Source organism: Bidens hawaiensis, unplaced genomic scaffold, assembly GCF_021521415.1.
Source record: "Bidens hawaiensis isolate Kalapana, Puna unplaced genomic scaffold, B.hawaiensis_p1.1 tig00030545_1, whole genome shotgun sequence".
Classification (NCBI taxonomy): Eukaryota; Viridiplantae; Streptophyta; class Magnoliopsida; order Asterales; family Asteraceae; genus Bidens; species Bidens hawaiensis.
Genome location: NW_027495102.1, coordinates 18684 through 37148, shown reverse-complemented (window position 1 = coordinate 37148; position 18465 = coordinate 18684). Strand labels below are relative to the sequence as shown.

The following is an 18465-nucleotide window of genomic DNA, read 5'->3' as shown; positions in this document are numbered from 1 at the left end:
CATAAAAGATTGAAATTATCGATTGAAAAAGGTTGATGTCATTGCATAAATAATTACGCAACGTATTACATAACTTGTATAAAGAGTTACGTAAAGTATAACACACAACATTATGTCATTTTTTTTCTTTCAAAACATCAAATTTTAATAAAAGTGTTCCCTCCTACCATTTTGTCCTGCTAATAAATATCACTTTCGTTTTCAATTTTTTCTTAATTGTTGAGACTCTCTTGATGAGAACACGGGGGTAGAAGTGAGCCTAAAATGTTTCATAAAAAATAATTGAAATATTTGGCATGTTACATTCTCTCACTACCAAAACATGCACGTTTTTGTGCATTGCTGCACATCCGCTGCAACACCTTGAAAAATAGCTTTACTTTGGATTCATGGCTGAAGGAGGCTTGACCAATCTTGCATGCAACAACCTTTCCACCAACAATAGATTTGCGTTGATTTTTCCATTGGCCATGTCTGACATACATCATATTTAAGATCCCTTGGTTCTAATTTACGGCAATCACTTTACTCAATGATTGGCTGTGTGTTCCGGCTTACAGCTTCAACACACTAGACTGATGTTGGTTTTAGAACATAACGTTAGACTTGCGGCTTGGTTCTAATTTATGACAGTCACTTTCCTTCTCGATTGGTTTTGTGTTCAACTTACAGCTTCGACACACTGGTCGAACATTAGTTTTAATTAGCACATTATGTTAGACATGTGGCTCTAACAAGCTCTTTGATCTTACAACATCACCATATCAATATGGACACCATGATCTTGCCTTCAACCTTTGGCTACTAGCAACCAGCTTAAGCATAGCACACATGCATTGTGACACATTGAACAAAGATTTATGCTCTTTAGGGAGTCCTCAAACATCTCCTCCATCTTTAAGCAAATTCAAATGATTTCTAAATTTCGCTACGATTCACTAGTCATCTTCGCGGCTAGTTTTGGGTACGCACCTTGCCAAGTCATCAAATAAGCACCAACTAGCCTTCCCACCATCGTTTCTTAGAGCATGCACAATGAAATACGCAACCTCATCCATATAATTTAACCAAAATAAACATCCATAAAATTGTTTAGTTTTTAAAAATCTTCCTCAGCCGATTCATCACATGTATTCATAATCAGTTTAGAGCCTGGTTGGTAGCCTCTTAATCTTAAATAGTCAACATTATATATGCTGGTTTACTAGAATAACACATCTGAATAAGTCAGTAAACCTCTTACACATTAAACTTCAAAACGATGCTAAATGAAAATTTTGTCTCTATGTCCCTTCACATGTGTTCATAACCTTCAGTCAACCACTCACGCACTGTTGAGTCAAATTTTCACAAAGAAAGATTGGAATCTTCTCAACCTATTCAAAGAAACGGCTAAGTATGGACTATGAGCAAGCTTGGATGTTCGAGCATGGTTTTACTACCTCGAGCATGGTGTCTCATGAATATAAGACTTACTTTAGAGAAATATTCTAAGTGTTGAAAGCTTCGAGCAAGCTACGCTTCATCAAGCAAGAGTGTTCTTCATTGAGTATGGATTGCCAATCGAGCAAACAACTTGATCTATCTAGCTTAAACCAAGTGTTCCGAGCACCTTGGTGGGTCGAGCATGGATGTAATAAAGAAAGATATCAAATGCTCTAAGTATAGACTTCGAGCATGGTTCAGTTCTGAGCTAGCTTTGCATCCGAGTATGCTGAAGATTATTTCAATAAGTCGCTAAGGCAGAATTGAAGATATCTAGAAGAACAAGCTTGCTCGAGGGACTTATTCGAGCAAAGCAAGGGTTAGTCAAGAAGATTGAAGTGTGCTGGAGGAGAATATTTTCTGTGCTCGAAGACTTGCATCGAGCATGCTGTGCATATCAAGTCTGCCCGACCAAAGACTTATCATACTCGAAGACTTGTTTACAATTGTATTTATTTTGTCATTCATTATGTAATGATTAGGGTATTCTAGAAGGAATGTCAGGGCCTATAAATAGTGCCTAGGTTTCCATTTATTGTAAGCGTGGATAAGGCACGGAATACTAGAGCACAAACATTCCAGCGAATATTCCTTTTGTGTTCTTCTCGTACCGCCGCCGCCTTCACAAAACCCTAGACATTCCTTTCACTGTTCCATTAATGATATATTCAATATAGTGAATCTTTGTCTTTGATTCCTTTTCTTATTGATTATCTATTACTATCTCATCCCTTCACTCCCATCCCCTGAATATACTAATTTCGCCGGGATATTCAAGAAGCCTTTGGGTTTATTAGATCTGTGTGTTCTTGTCAACCTACTAAGGTTTGCACCAGGTCCGATCCTGACAAATGGTATCAGAGCTTTGGAAACTCACTGAAGGCCACAGAATTTTCAGGAGGCCTTTGGGTTTATTAGATCTATGTGTTCTTGTCAACCTACTAAGGTTTGCGTCAGGTCCGGTCCTGAGTATGAAATCAGAACCACTGATTTACAAATCTCTGACTTTGAATTGAACAAAAAATTACTGTCTTCTTTATCTGGTGAATGGTATACTGCAAGCAAGTTCATAAAGGAAAAGGTGAATTTTCCTAACCTCAAGTTGGATGATGTTATATCGTTTCTCCAAGCTGCTGAGCTTGAGATGATTGAGAACCACATGATCAGAGAAGAGAAGCGCAGTTTTCCAGTGACAAGTGCACTAGTTGCACTAATGAGCAATCTCTCTGTCAAATCTCAGCAACAGCCAATTGTGGAAGAACCATCTGAACTGGCTCACTGTGTGGAGCAGGCCAGTCAAGATTCAATATTCAAATAATTGAAGATAATTATTGTGCATCAACAGCAAATGGTTTGAAGGACAACAGTTGGGTAGAAGCAATGGAGGAAGAGTTAGCTCAATTCAGGGATCTACAGGTTTGGGATTTGGTTGACAAACCTAGAGGAAAATATGCAATAGAAACCAAATGGGTATTCAGAAACAAAAAATGATGAAAGAGGAATAGTCATAAAGAACAAGGCAAGACTAGTAGCTTTAGGGTGCTTACAAGAAGAAGGGATTGACTTTGAAGAAGTCTTTGCCCTAGTGGTAAGATTGGAAGCCATTAGAATATTCTTAGCCTATGCAGCATCCATGAATATCAAAGTCTATCAACTGGATGTCAAGTCTGCCTTCTTGAATGGGAAAATAGATGAAGAAGTCTATGTCACTTAGCCTCTAGGATTTGAAGATCCAAATCATCCAAACAAGGTGTACAAGTTGAGCAAGGCATTGTATGGACTACGTCAGGCTCCTAGAGCTTGGTATGATGAGATCTCAAGTCATCTTCTGGATAATGGATTCTGTAGAGGAGCAATCGACAAGACTCTTTTCTACAAAAGAATGAAGAAGGGCTTGCTGCTGGTGTAGGTGTATGTTGATGACATCATCTTTGGCTCTACAAATGAACAGATGTGCAAAGACTTTGAAAATGTGATGAATTCAAAGTACAAGATAAGCTTAATGGGAGAAATGAATTTCTTCCTTGGATTGCAAGTGCAGAAGAAGAAGGATGAAATATTCATCAATCAATCCAAGTATGTGCAGGAAATTCTGACGAAATTCAAGTGCCAAGACTACAAGACAGTGTCCACTCCAATGGACACACATGAGAAGATGCTACCTAATAAAAAGGGGGAGCCAGTGGACCAACATGAATATAGGGCCAAGATAGGATCACTGATGTATCTGACAGCTTCAAGGCCAGATATTATGTTTGCTGTGTGTGTATGTGTCAGATTCCAAGCAAACCCCAAGGTCTCCCGTATGCTAGCAGTGAAAAGAATATTCAGATACTTAAAAGGAAAACTAGACTTGGGTATCTGGTATCCAAAGAACCCCTCATTTGACTTGCTGGCCTACACTGATAGTGACTATGATGGTTGCAACATGAGTAGGAAGTCAACATCAGGAGGATGCCAATTCCTAGGAAATAGGCTGGTGTCTTGGCAGTGCAAGAAGTAAACAATAGTGTCCATCTCAATTGCTGAAGCTGAGTACATTGCTGCATCTGCCTGCTGTGCACAGGTTCTCTGGATCCAAAACCAACTGCTGGATTATGGTCTAAACTTCTTACTCACTCCTATTTTAATTGATAATACTACTGCCATGTTCATTGTGAAAAATCATGTTAATCATTCTAAGACTAAGCACATAGAAATTAGGCATCATTTCATCAGAGACTGTAGTGAAAAGGGCTTAATAGAAATGAAAAGGGTAGAAACAACTGACAATTTGGCTGATTTATTCATCAAACCATTAGACAAAACCAGGTTTCATTTTCTATTAAAATGCATAGGAATGATCAATGCTGATGAAGTCTGATTGATGATATATGCTTGAAGTGAGATACTTAATTGACTATCTGTTTGTTACTCACTGCTTTGAATGCATATTGTATGATATGTGCTTAAATGACTATTTCATTGCATGAGTCCTGTTTGTTGAAATGATAGTGTGTTTTGTGCTGATCATGTTCTGTTTATCAATTGATTGATTGATTATTTGCTGTGATTGATCTGCATGAACTGATTTGTGATTGAAATCTAATTGAATCAATGCTTTGAAATGATATACATGCGTGATTATTTGATTCTTAGATTGTAAGATTCATATGTGCTTGAATGAATTTGTTTTTGTTTGAATGAATTATGATGTGCTATCTTGAAAAGTTTGTAAGTCAAATGCTCTTTAAAGACAAGGTTGTTTTCAAAAACCAAATGCTAAATGATTTTTTCAAATGTGAGTTTTTAAAGTAATAATTGATTTTTTACTAAGCAAACTGTTTTTGGTGATCTCATTATGAGAAATGATAAGAATATTCAGTTCCAAGCTTTGAAGAAGCATAAAAGTTTTTAAGATAGAGATTGTATCCAACCTTATGGGAAATGATAGAAAATTGTCTAATCAAACTAACACATGGATTATAGACTTAATAGACCTAATCCAGTCATTGATTGTATGGTAGCTTTCCATGATGTGTAGTTGAATAAGTGATATAAACATAATGATTTTGCTAAGACTGATGTGGTGAAACATTTGAAGATCAAGGTATGTTTCCTTACACATCTCTCCGAATGATAGGCAGAAAGGTAATTATCTAGTCATACACAAGCCTGTTGATGTTATGGTCACCCAAATATCATTTCTCTTTAAATATTTGAGCAGTTATATATATATATATATATATATATATATATATATATCTAAGTATAAGCCTAATTTGTATAAAAAAGGGTTACAAATGCTTATAATAATATTTATATTTTCCATAAACTAATCAGACTTAAAGGGGAATCAAGGGAACTACAGGGGTGGGGCATATAAGTAAGTCCTAAACACCCTGAATGTAAGACATGTAAGTCCGGATGACATGTAAGTCCAACGTTCAACCTTAAAGTCTGGTCTTTATAAACTCTGCTCTACATAATCAAAACAATTTTGACCATACATCAGGGGGGTTGAAGTCAAATTGAGGTGACTTGGAGAAAGCTGAATAAGCTTTGAGAAGAGATAAGGACCAACCAAAGTCCAAAGTGTTGACCATTCACACCTTATGCATCTAACTGAACCTTAATAATATCACTGAAATCAATGATAATCATTCTAAGTTTATACCTGCTATCAACGTGTGTTGTGTCATAATAATGTCAACTATGAAGTGTTGTGAATGTGCTTAGACAGTATGATCCCATGTTGAGATCTCACTATAAATGTTTTAAAAAGTCCGTTAACTGAATTCTGATATCTTATTCACCTTAAACTTATGCTTAAGTCAATGAAGTGTTTGGAAATGATAAAATTGATGATTTGAGTGAAGGTTTATGTGTGAACATGTCTAAAGTGTTAGAAAAATGTTTATGTGTTTCAAATATGTGATCTGAAATGGTACAAGTGCTTTCGAGCATGACTCTATGCTTGAAACTATTTTTGTTGCTCTTCGAGCACAATGATATGCTTTAGAAACTTTTCTAAGTGTTTCAAGCATAGATGTTTTATTTCTGCTCTTCGAGCACCATGATATGCTTTGAAAACATTTTTAAGTGTTTCGAGCATAGATGTCTTATTTCTGCTCTTCAAGCATAATGATATGCTGTTAAATATTTTCTAAGTCTTTCGAGCATAGATCATGGTCTCCGAGCACAGAGATATATGTTGACAGTTTTTCTAAGTCTTTCGAGCACAGATTCTTGCACTTTGATATGAATATGAAATTTCGAGCATGTTTGTATGCTAGATACTTAAGTTTGACTCTACAAGCACAAGTTGTGAAATGATAGAATTTTCTAAGTGTTTTCGAGCATGAGATACTCTACGAGCATAGGTGATCATAGAATAATTTGTTTGAGTATGTTCGAGTAGAGTTGATGATTTGATTGTGTATCGAGTATGATTGATTGACTAATTATTTCTAAGTACTTCGAGCACAAGAAATGTTTATTGTGATTGAAAAGGTTTCTTAAGTGTTTTCAAGCATGATAATTAACTAGGGCATGCTGACTTTCCTGTCTGAACTGAGTTGGTTAAGTGCTTGTCATGATCTCGAGTATGGTGTTATATTCGAGCATGTGTGGATGTGTAGTCTGATATTTTAAACTGAGATTTTGGTTAAGGAATAGTTTCGAGCACAGATATAGTCGAGCATAGTTTTGAACTATCTCAAAAGAACTCAAGAAATTCCGAAGTTCTTCTCTTGAGTATACTCAGCATCGAGCAAACCTCTAAATGAACATCTTCAAAATTACTTAACCATTTCATTTAAATGCTAGTCGAGCACGATATGAGATATGTATTCGATTACATTGGGAAACAACTGTTTCCTTGGCTATATGCTCTAGCAAGGGAGGTACATTTAATTCAAATTAAATGACAACTGTAGTGCACTAGACGAAAAATCAGATGTACTGACCAAACGTTAGGTATAAAAGGGGGACTTAGAAATTTTTCCGAACATTTCATTTTCCCTCTTTCAACCTAAAACAACAACAACAAAAAAAACCTTTGCTCGTAACTCCTTTGCTCGCTTCAAATACTCATCTGTGCTCTATACTTTTTTGAATATAGCCATTAGCTCTGTTTCGACCTTGGCAAGACATCGATTATCGAGTACTGTCTCTCTGAGTTTCGAAATTAGGGTTTCTATTGTTCTTGTACTAACTGTTTAATTGATTTGTGCAGGTTCGCAAACTGTTACGGAACAGGTTTCTGAAGATGCTTTTCTTCTCTAACCACTAACTGCTATTATTCTGCTATTATAAGTACTGACTATTTCTTTGTTTTTTCAGAACTGATGGCAATGAGATTCGAACCTAAGCACAACATGTGCACTCGTTTAGAGGTGGATGAATAAACAAGGAGTTGGAGTTCATAATAAACTTCCTCAATAACTCCAACATCTGGGTGGCGCTTACAGAGAATCCAATCATTTACAGAAATCACATCACCGATTTCTGGGGTTCTGCTGCATACATGAATGATATAAATGGACAGAGAATCGAAGCATCTGTATTGGGTCAAGATATTGAAATAACAGAAGCATCCATAAGAGCAGCTTTGCAACTGAATGACAATCATCAAGAGCAGCTTTTGTGTTCGACCCAAAGACTGTTAAGAATATTCCAAGATATGCTCGGTTACCATGGTGGTGTGCATGAAGGACAATTTCAAAAGGGAAGCTTTCCCTTGATGTAGATGCTTTTAATACATAATGTGATTCAATCTTTATCACCTCGGAGGGGAACTTGGACCTTACTAAGCAGGGAATTGGCCACAATGACAGTAGCAATCTTGTTTAACCAACCATTCAACTTTTCGAGATTTATTTTCAATGGCTTGGTTAGCAATGCTGAGAAGGAGGCACATTAGAGATTCTTGATGTATCCAAGGTTCATCGAAATACTAATCAACAGATCTTTGCATGACTTGAACTTAGCTGGAGAACCATTAAGACTGTAAGATCCTAATATATACAAACGAATAAAGGCAGCAAGAAGTCAATTTAATGAAAATGCTGAGTGGGATATTCTTCCATGGCTGTTAAATGAAAACATTGAGATTATGGAAGTACCTACCTCCCCTGGACAGACTGATGATGAGGATGAGGAGGATGAGAGTGATGACGAATATGAAGATTCTGATGATGATGATGATCAGAATGATGGTAATGATGGCGCTGATGATGCAATTGTGGTTATTGAGCCACAGGAAGTTCAAGAAAGGATGGAACCAGAGGTGAATCTTGAGGTGAATGATGAACCATCTGGAGGGGTTGAAGAGCCAGTTGAAGAACCAGGTGTGGGTTCTAGTGGGGTGGAAACTAAGCACATAGATGATGATGTATTTATTGCCAATGTGGTCTCATATGTGAATGATACTGTACAAAAGATCACACCACCAAATTCACTAGATCCTGTTGAAGACCAAGATGATATGTCCTCGCAGGAGTCAGAACTTGCCCATGTTTCAGTACACTCATCCCCAGCCAACACTGAACCTTTTACATCCAGCCCTGAGCCTATTCAAGACACATCCATTCCAACACCTCCAACATCACCAATACAAGAGCCAATTCATATTACACACACCCAACTCACCCAAGAACTTCAAAGCCTAACTGAAACTTACAAGTTGCCATCACCTGAAACATCTTCAAACAAACCTGACTCTGAGCCTAAACCCCAACCTACACAAGAAACACCATCCTCAAGTCCAAATATTTATGACATTATATTTGAGAATGCAGAATTGGAATTTGAGAACATTATGCTTACAGAGAAGAATGCCTTTTTGGAGGGAAAGAACATGGCCTTGGAACAAGCTCTTCAACAAGCCTTATTGAGAATTCAGACCATGGAGTAGGCTGAGGTTGAGAAGACCTCAGATGCATCAAAACAAGGGGAGAATATACATGAAGAAGCAGATGCTCTAATATTGTTAAATGAAACTTACAATGAAGACAGTGATGAAAATGCTGAAGTAGGAACCTCAAATGCTCTAAAAATGATAAATGAAGAATATGAGGAGGACATGCAAATGAGGGATGCTACAGAATAGAGGGAGTTTGAAACTGAAGAAGAAACCCCAGAGCAAATAGAAAAGAGAAAACAAAAGGGGAAGGGATAGCAAACTCAGAAGATGATTTACAAAACATAGCTGCTCCCAAAATAACATCTGGAGATGAAATTTTAGAGAAAAATGATGTGATTGATCCAGATGTAGCTAAAGTTGAATCTGTCAAGACAGTGATACAGATCATAAATGCTGAAAGGACTCAAGTTGAAGAAGAAGAGGAGGAAATTCCTCAAGAAGTGTTAGAAGCTTTGATTGAAATGGAAAAGAAAGAAGAAGAGGAAGAAAGACTAAAGAAAATGGCTGATGAGGCTCTAGAGGCAGCAATGGAGGAATTGAAAAAGAGTCAAAATGAACATTCTGAAAACTCAACTCCAGTTGCACAAACTGAAAATGAGCCTGAGCCCAAGATTACACAAACAGAGCAGCACAAGTATGAATTAGGTCTAACTATTCCAGTATAAAGTGAAAGACCATCTGGTGGAATTAGTTTTGGATTGCTGACAAAACTGGCTGTCTTGGAAATCTATAATAATGTGTTGAAGAATCCTGAAAGACATGATCCTGAAATTGTGGCTGCTACAAGAAAGACTCAAAGGGAAATGCAACAAATAAGCAGTGAGCCACAAGCTGAAGTCATATCTGAACCAAGAATAGAAGAAGTATTTGATGATGAGCCTGTTGAAGAGGTTACTGAACCAATAGTCACTGAACCAGCTATAATTGAGAAGCCAGAGCCTAAGGCTAGGGAGTCTGTTAAAAGGAAAGAAACATCAGAAACAGAGACTCCAAAGGCCAAAAGGTAGAAATCAGTCAGGAAAGTCTACACACGGAAGAAGAAACTGACTGAAGTTGTTAATGAGCCAGTAGTCACTCAAACTGAAGAACCAACGATAGAGGCTCTACATAACTTAGATGAACAAATTAATGTTGAGGAAGATGAAGAAAGGCTAAAGACTGATCCAAAGATAATATTCCTTATGCAATGTGGACTGAAGTTTGAGGATCTTAAAAGAATGACTAAAAATGAAGTTGAGCAGATGGCAGAAATGAAGGCCAAGGAAAGGAAAGAAAGACTGAAAAGGGCAGAGGAAAAAGAAAAAGAAGATAAAGCCTATATGTTGAGCCTTGAATATGAAGAAAAACATAGAGAAAGGATGACCAGGGAAGATATTGCAGAGGCGGCTGAAGGATGGAGAAGTAGAGAAACACGAAGAGCCTTCCTACTGCAAGCTGGACATCCTTCCTCTTATCTAAATCGCCAACCTTTTGAAACTCTTGAAAAAATGTACAAAAATGCGTTGGTTGATGACACAGCTGAATATGTGCAAAAATTGACTAATAAAGAAGCTCGTGACAAAAGGGAATATGAAGAGTTGAAAAAGAAACATAAAGATGTCAAATTCCTGCAACTGCATGGGTACAATTATAACTCTCTCATAAATCTGACCTTGGAAGAATTCAAAAGGAAAGTGAAAATGGTCAAAGACTCTCACAAGGATGCAAAATGTACAGCAGATTGTGAAAGAGAAAGAAGACTGAAAATGGAATTAGACAAATAAAGAGAGGAGGAAGAGAATGTAACACCCCGGCTTAAAGCGGAAACGCCCGAGTGTGACGTACAGATTGTTCAAACACACGTGACACTATTTGGTGACAATAATAACATCAATTCATTTAAAGCATCATGTAACACAATGTTTGAAAGTAACAATACAAATCCAAATTACAATCAAAATGATAATTTTATTTATTAAATAACTTAAATATTCTAAGTGTCTTCTCGTCTTCAACCTCTAACAATAGTACTTGTAACATATATATAAAATACGGTCAACTAACTTAATAGTTGGTGAGTTTTCCACAAGTTTGAATAAATACATAAAAACCTTGCAATTCCATGAAACTTGTGATAATTAAACTACTTCGCATGCAATGTCCTTTCCAGTTGGCAACAGCCAACGTACTTGGATCGGGGGTACCTTTTCCACTCATAACAAAATGGTCCTGAGTGCAAAGGGGGGCGTATGATTATACTTATTGAGGCAACCACTTGCTGAGCAGATAATCAGGTAAGCACATATAACACACAAGTCCACGATATGAATTACAGTTTAATAGTTGAGTATAAAATTGATTTGCGTTTAATAGGATATATATGCTACCCCTAAAAGTAAAAGCGTTAAAAAGGGGGGTGTGAGGAACTCACCTTAGTGATTGAGGTAAAAACGGAAATCCGAAAACGTTGATAAGATTAATAACGACCAAAGAACCGAACGCATCACGAACTTCGAGATGAGCGATCCGCACTAACTATGATAAAGAAATACAAGACTTAATCGCTAATCTTACGAGGTTATTTATTGTGTAAACTCAATCGAGAATTAATTAATATTATAGCTTTTGATTATTATATTAATGTTTATGTTTTAACAGCAACTTGATTAATATTATGGTATATATATTTAAACGACAAAGGTACGAGGTTTGCATGTTCGAATTACTTGAGCTAAGGATTATAAGTTGGTATTAAAATTATTGTTTAAGTGAAATGATTTTTAAATATTTAAAGTTTACTTTTATCATTAAGAAATTATTTTTAATTACGGTTTACGTAAACGGAAATTTTGGTTTTCAAGTGTGAAAAGGTGAGATATATTTTATATTTAATTTACAAAATTTTTATTTTATTTAAAAAGACTTTTATGATTTATTTATGATTTTTAAATGATTAAAAATTAATTGCTAAAAGATAATTAAATTAATAAAACTGGTATGTATAAAAAAAAGTAAGGTGTCTGACCCGGGTGGGCTTCGAACTCGGGTCTCTTTGCTACGAGTTCTGAGTGTTAACCAACTGGTTTGGGTCTCATATTTATTATGAACATGGTTTTAACTACTTAAATATGATAACAGCTCATGATATATTGGTTAATTATATGTAACAAAAAAAAATGCTTAACAACCATCTGGCCCGGGTTTTGAACCCGGGTCTTGCGTGAATTACAAACATGCTCTAACCAGTAGAACAGCAATAGAATTCAATTATGTTATGAAAACATTTATATATATATACAAGTCCAAATTCATCTTCTCAAATTGAAACCTTAGGTTTTCAATTGGGGAAAATGATTCCATGTTTGATGAAACATTCATAGGGGGTTTGTTCATCGTACTGAAACTGTTAATATTCATACGTCAATTACCTGAAAGTGTTTTGGTTTAGCCCGACAATTAGTTCGCCGGAAAACAGAGTCTTGAGCTTATGATTTCGACCAGAAGAGAGTGTTAGTGAGAAATTGAAGGGTATGAGCGAGTTGTAGAGGTCGTGAAATGTCCTATTTATAGTCTAATTGTAACGAGGTGGTCAATATTAGAAGTTAATATCCGGGGATTGCGGCCGTCTAATGTTACGGGATTTGACGATGGTTAAGGTGTTATAATCTAATTAATTTATTAATTATATTATATTATCGACGATTAAGGATTTTGATATAATTATTTTGGTTACACGACGAGATTTACGGCGTAAGTGGGGTTCTCCGGCGTCGGAATCCAACGGCCGGAGTGAGGTCGGAAAAACGGTGGGGACGAGGGTGGGTTGGGATTATTTTATATAATAATTTAAATAAAACTTACAGTTTAGTCCCTGGAGATTTAAAATTGTTTTAATATGAAATAAAAGTTAAATTTTTATAATCAGCTCTTGGACTATTGAATGTTATAAAATAGATTTAATAATTTTATTTTGCAGTTTGGCCCTTGAACCTTTAATTTGTTTTAAATAGTTATGATTTTATAAATAAACCGAAAGTAATAGTAAACAAATGAATATTGAACATCAACGTCGGAAATACTTTATTAATGACAAACAATAATACATCGAAATGACCCAGCGGGTCGAGTTAACAAATACAAGTACAAGTTGAAATTTGATGAATGTCAAAGAGAAGAAGAGGGAAGAAACTGTAGAATGGTTCAATGATCCTCAGAGAGTAAAAACCTTGAAAGATATATTATTACAGAAAGGGATGACAGAAGCTGAATTCAACAGCATGCCTCATGAGCAGTTGATTGAAATATATCATAGAGAGCAGAGGCTGTTCTTAGAAGTACAAAGATAAGTTTTGGCACATAGATTGAGAAGAGAAGAAGAGGAAAGGGCTGAAATGATCAGCATATTATGCAAAAGAGGAGCAAGAATGATAGAGTTGGTATTACAAGATGGCGAAACAATCAAGAAATTATTTGAAGAATCTGAAAGAAAATTTAGGAAGACGGTCTCATCAACAAGGTCTAGTGGACTTGTTATCAGATTAGAGATAGTGAGGCCTGAAGCTACACAGAGAAATCTAAATCTATCCACACATATCTATTTTGACAAAAGATCAAAAACTCTGAGAGTCATTACTAAAGATGGTAAAGAGACACAGATAATATTCAGGGATGACTTCAGAAGCTTCTCAAGAGAACAATTAGAATAGATGGCTCAGTTGGACTTAAATGACAATCAACAAAGGAACATGATTGTTGGCCATAAGAGAAATGATCTGTCAAAATTCTTAAAGGAACATTTTGAAAAGGGATTTCCATTCCTTAACCAAAGACAAAGAAAGTCTTATACAGAAGCTGAGAGGGAGAGAAGGAGGAAAAGAGTCAGTTAAGTAAGATTGTCTATGCTCTCCCTATGGGAATCAAAGAAAGAAGGAACACACAAATCTAGCAGCTCAAGCTCTAAAAGACAAACATTGAGAGAGTGCTTAGTTATGAGAAGAGAGATGAAGGAGCCCAACTCATAAGTCCAACAAGAGGGAAAAATTGCTCATCTCACTTACAACAAGAAAAGCGACTCTGTTACTCTCAGAAACCCTTCAGGAAGAACCATAGCAGTTGTTGAACATGATGAGGAATTACAATTCATACACATCCAGGATCTTCAGGACATTGTCAATGTAGATGTTCCTTTAGACTTTGATGATGGTGTAGAATTGGAAATGTTTAAGCAAAGGGCTGCAGCTGTAAGGCTTAAAAAGATAAAAGAAGCTGAAAGGAGCCAAGGCAGAAGATAGCAGGGATGGAGCAAATGGATGATATAATTACCCTTGTCTATCTTTTGAATTTTATTTTTGTGTATTTTGATTTTGATTTGTATTTTGAATGATATGTAAATTTGATGTGTAATGCCCAAGTGGCAGAATTCTCTCTTATCTAATGTAATGACTTTTGCTTAAATTGACTATCTTTAGAATTTAATACATGTGTAACTTTATGCAGGTATGTTTTGGTGCATCTGAGCTTGTTCCAATCTAGAGGTAGATTGTTGAGTCAGCTTTTCACAAAGGAAGATTGGAATCTTCTCAACCTCTTCAAAGAAACGGCTAAGTATGGACTACGAGCAAGCTTGGGTGTTCGAGTATGGTTTTACTACCTCGAGCATGGTGTCTCATGAATAAGAGACTTACTTCAGAGAAATCTTCTAAGTGTTGAAGGCTTCGAGCAAGCTACACTTCATCAAGCAAGAGAGTTCTTCATCGAGTATGGATTGCCAATCGAGCAAACAACTTGATCTATCCAGCTTAAACCAAGTGTTCCGAGCACATTGGTGGGTCGAGCATGGATGCAATAAAGAAAGATATCAAATACTCTAAGTATAGACTGCGAGTATGGTTCAGTTCTGAGCAAGCTTTGCATCCGAGTATGCTGAAGATTGTTTCAATAAGTCGCTAAGGCAGAATTGAAGATATCTAGAAGAACAAGCTTGCTCGAGGGACTTATTCGAGCAAACAAAAGGTTAGTCAAGAAGATTGAAGTGTGCTGGAGGAGAATATTTTCTATCAGAAAATATTCTAAGTAAAGTCTGCTCGAACACTTGCATTGAGCATGCTGTGCATATCAAGTCTGCTCGACCAAAGACTTATCATACTCGAAGACTTGTTTACACTTGTATTTATTTTGTCATTCATTATGTAATGATTAGGGTATTATAGAAGGAATGTCAGGGCCTATAAATAGTGTCCTAGGTTTCCATTTATTGTAAGCGTGGATAAGGCACGAAATACGAGAGCACAAACATTCCAGCGAATATTCCTTTTGTGTTTTTCTCGTATCGCCGCAGCCGCCTTCACGAAACCCTAGATATTTCTTTCACTATTCCATTAATGATACATTCAATATAGTGAATCTTTGTATTTGATTCCTTTTCTTACTGATTATCTATTACTATCTCATCCCTTCACTCCCATCCCCTGAATATACTGATTCCGCTGGGATATTCAGGAGGCCTTTGGGTTTATTAGATCTGTGTGTTCTTGTCAACCTACTAAGGTTTGCACCAGGTCAGGTCCTGACACGCACTACCTCCTCCACCACCATATCAGTGTACTCAACACTTATGGGCTCAAAGTCTTCTTAACTATTCAGACATCTAATTGATTCAGCAATTACTATGCAGAGGTTTCCTTACAACCCCTATATAATACTCATTTGCAGTCACATCCATACTAAAATATAGGATATGGGGTGAATAGTGAACACCTATGTGGGGTTTTACTTTGGTTTGCCATATAATTTAGGGTTTGGTAATCGGGACTCCAATGTAGAAGTGAAAGTGAACAAAACTATAAATTTTCCTTGTAATTTAGGTATAAGCTAAGGGACGTGGACTCCATTGTGAATGCTCTTAGTCAACATTTAAAAACTTTTGGAATAAGTGAACATGCCAACTACCAAGGCCGGACACACTATAATACCATTTGTCACAAGGCTATTCTCAAAGTCCCGCGTTGGGTTGTTGGTTACTCAAGGATCAACTATTCCACCCCGTATATAGATATGGGCGTCACTAGTTTCATCATGTCGTGGACTCATCAGAGGAGTGTTCATAGCTCCTGCCTAGTTATATGGTAGAGGTGCAAGAGCTTATGTCGCACAATTTTACTAAATCGTCGAGACTCTCTTGGATGAGAAGGCGAGAGCGGGCAGTAAGCCCAAAATGTTTCAATACAAATGAGTAGATACAATTTTCAAACGGTTGACATGTTAGATTAGACTATCACTTTGCACAATTCTAGTACATGAGTGCACTACTCTGCAAGTTGTTTGTAGAGAAATAGAACGACTAGATGGTTCTGATATATCACCATCTCATATTATCACTTCTCAAATATAAAAGTGTAGCAATGTACAAGTGTCAATGCCTAGAGTGCATAGAATACACATAGTACATGCCAACTACTACACAAATGCTAGTAAGTGTGTTGTGTGGCTCTTCATCTCATTTGATGGTGACCCACATATTGCACATATGGTAATACTACAATGAAATCAATAAAGATGAAAACAACACGAGCCCTAGTGTTGATGCACAAGGTACAAATTATAATCCCCTTCCCTTCGACATCAAGAGAGCCCATGGCTTGTTAACTTTCCAACCTTTGTTTTCAATTCCCACTGCAACTACATAGCCGCCTTAAACACAGATACGAAACTTCTACCTCACGTCAACCCTTCTCTCTCTAACACACACACACACACACTCTCTCTCTCTATCTATATATATAATTATATATGTATACACTTCAAACACTATATAAATCCTACATTCATAGACTTTTGTCACATATCTCCAACCCCACATCATATACAAACTTGATTTATTTTTAGGATCATGGGTGACAACAATAATGTGAATCTCCCTCCAGGTTTTCGATTCTGTCCAACCGACGAAGAACTCATCGTCCATTTCCTTCAACGTAAGGCTTCTCGATTGCCGTACCATCCCGACATCATTCCTGATCTTGATCTTTATCCGTATGATCCATGGGACTTAGAAGGTAACTTCATTCTTTCCTTCAATATTATTGTAGTCTTTTGAAGTGATTATGTTGTAGACACTATGTCTCATACAGTACTTAACATATTATTGGTTCTGAAGCGAACGTGAACTATATATCTGTAATATATATAGGCATGATCATGATCATATATATGTGCATGCATGATATATATTATTTTGTTTTGCAGGCAAAGCTTTGGTGGAAGGGAAGAAATGGTATTATTTCAGTAGAAAAGCAGCTAATCGAGTAACTGCAAACGGGTACTGGAAATCATGTGGTGGGGATGAACAGATTATGAGTTCAAATGGTGGAAAAAGAATTGGTGTGAAAAAATACTATGTGTTTCATGTTGGTGATGGTATGAAAACAGATTGGATAATGCAGGAATTTAGAGTTCATGATGGTGCTAATTCATCTAGATCAAGAAGAAGAGACAACTCCAAGATTGTAAGTCCACAACAACATTTTTTGTAACATGTTTAAAGAACCATTCACATACAGTTAGAGGCCCACTCATTTCAAAACCAATAATATGTTTATAATCATAAGAACCGTATAATACACTTGTATATGTTTGTATATAATCATAAGTTAACTAGACTAGAGATAAACAAGTGATTACATATAATCATTTTATGTATTTTATGTGTCATATTCAAAGAAATATATAAATAAGCATTACATAAATCTCGTGGTTCATGACGTATATATATTATTGGTTTTGAACAAAAATAACATAACACAATTTATATAACAGATGTAATTCATGTTCATTTATATCTGAATTTACTTAATTGTCAGGTATATATTTTACTTGACACTAATTACTACAATTTTTATTTTAAAAGCTTTTATTATAGTATATTTATTTATGATGTTAATTCAATTACAACAACCGTACATTGTTTTTTTATTGACAAAGGGACTCAACGGAGGGAATAAATTTTTCCCCCTATTTTTATTAAAATATGCATGTGTAAAATGTCATTTGAAGAGATGTATTACAATATTTGTGATGGAAATTGCTAATATATAAGGGTGTTACATATCTTTTAAATGATTTGATAGTAGTGTTATATTTCTTTTTACAATTTGCAATGCATGCTTTAATGTGTATTAATTATTCAGGATTGGGTAATATGTCGGGTGTATGATCAAAGCTACGATAACGATGATGGCAATGACGGCATGGAGCTTTCGTGTTTAGATGAAGTGTTTTTGTCGTTAGATGATTTTGATGATATTAGTTTTCCAAACTAGGAAGATTAATCACACATTACGTTGATCCGTTATTAATCTTTATTATACTTAATGTAAAATGTTCTTATAGTACGTAATATCAAGAAGATGCACTATTTCTAGTGATAAAAGATTGTTGTTAAAAGAATTAGGGACACAGTTTGAATTTATAGAATGAAAACTAAATACAAGTTGATTTTTTTGAGTTATGATATGTGCAATTTGTAAAAAAAACGAAAATAAGGAAAACAATAATTAATTAACTAGTGGTGGTGGTAATTTGAATTCGGATTAAAATGA

The 18465-nt window shown here is 35.9% G+C and overlaps 1 protein-coding gene across 1 annotated transcript; it reads left to right on the top strand.

Moving 5' to 3' along the window:
- The first annotated feature begins 16571 nt into the window (after positions 1 to 16571).
- LOC143580656 (NAC domain-containing protein 104-like) lies at positions 16572 to 18465 on the top strand. Its single transcript, XM_077063624.1, has 3 exons — positions 16572 to 16923; positions 17114 to 17373; positions 18055 to 18465. Exons 1-3 carry the CDS (start codon positions 16758 to 16760, stop codon positions 18184 to 18186), a joined length of 558 nt encoding a protein of 185 aa, XP_076919739.1. The 5' UTR covers positions 16572 to 16757; the 3' UTR covers positions 18187 to 18465.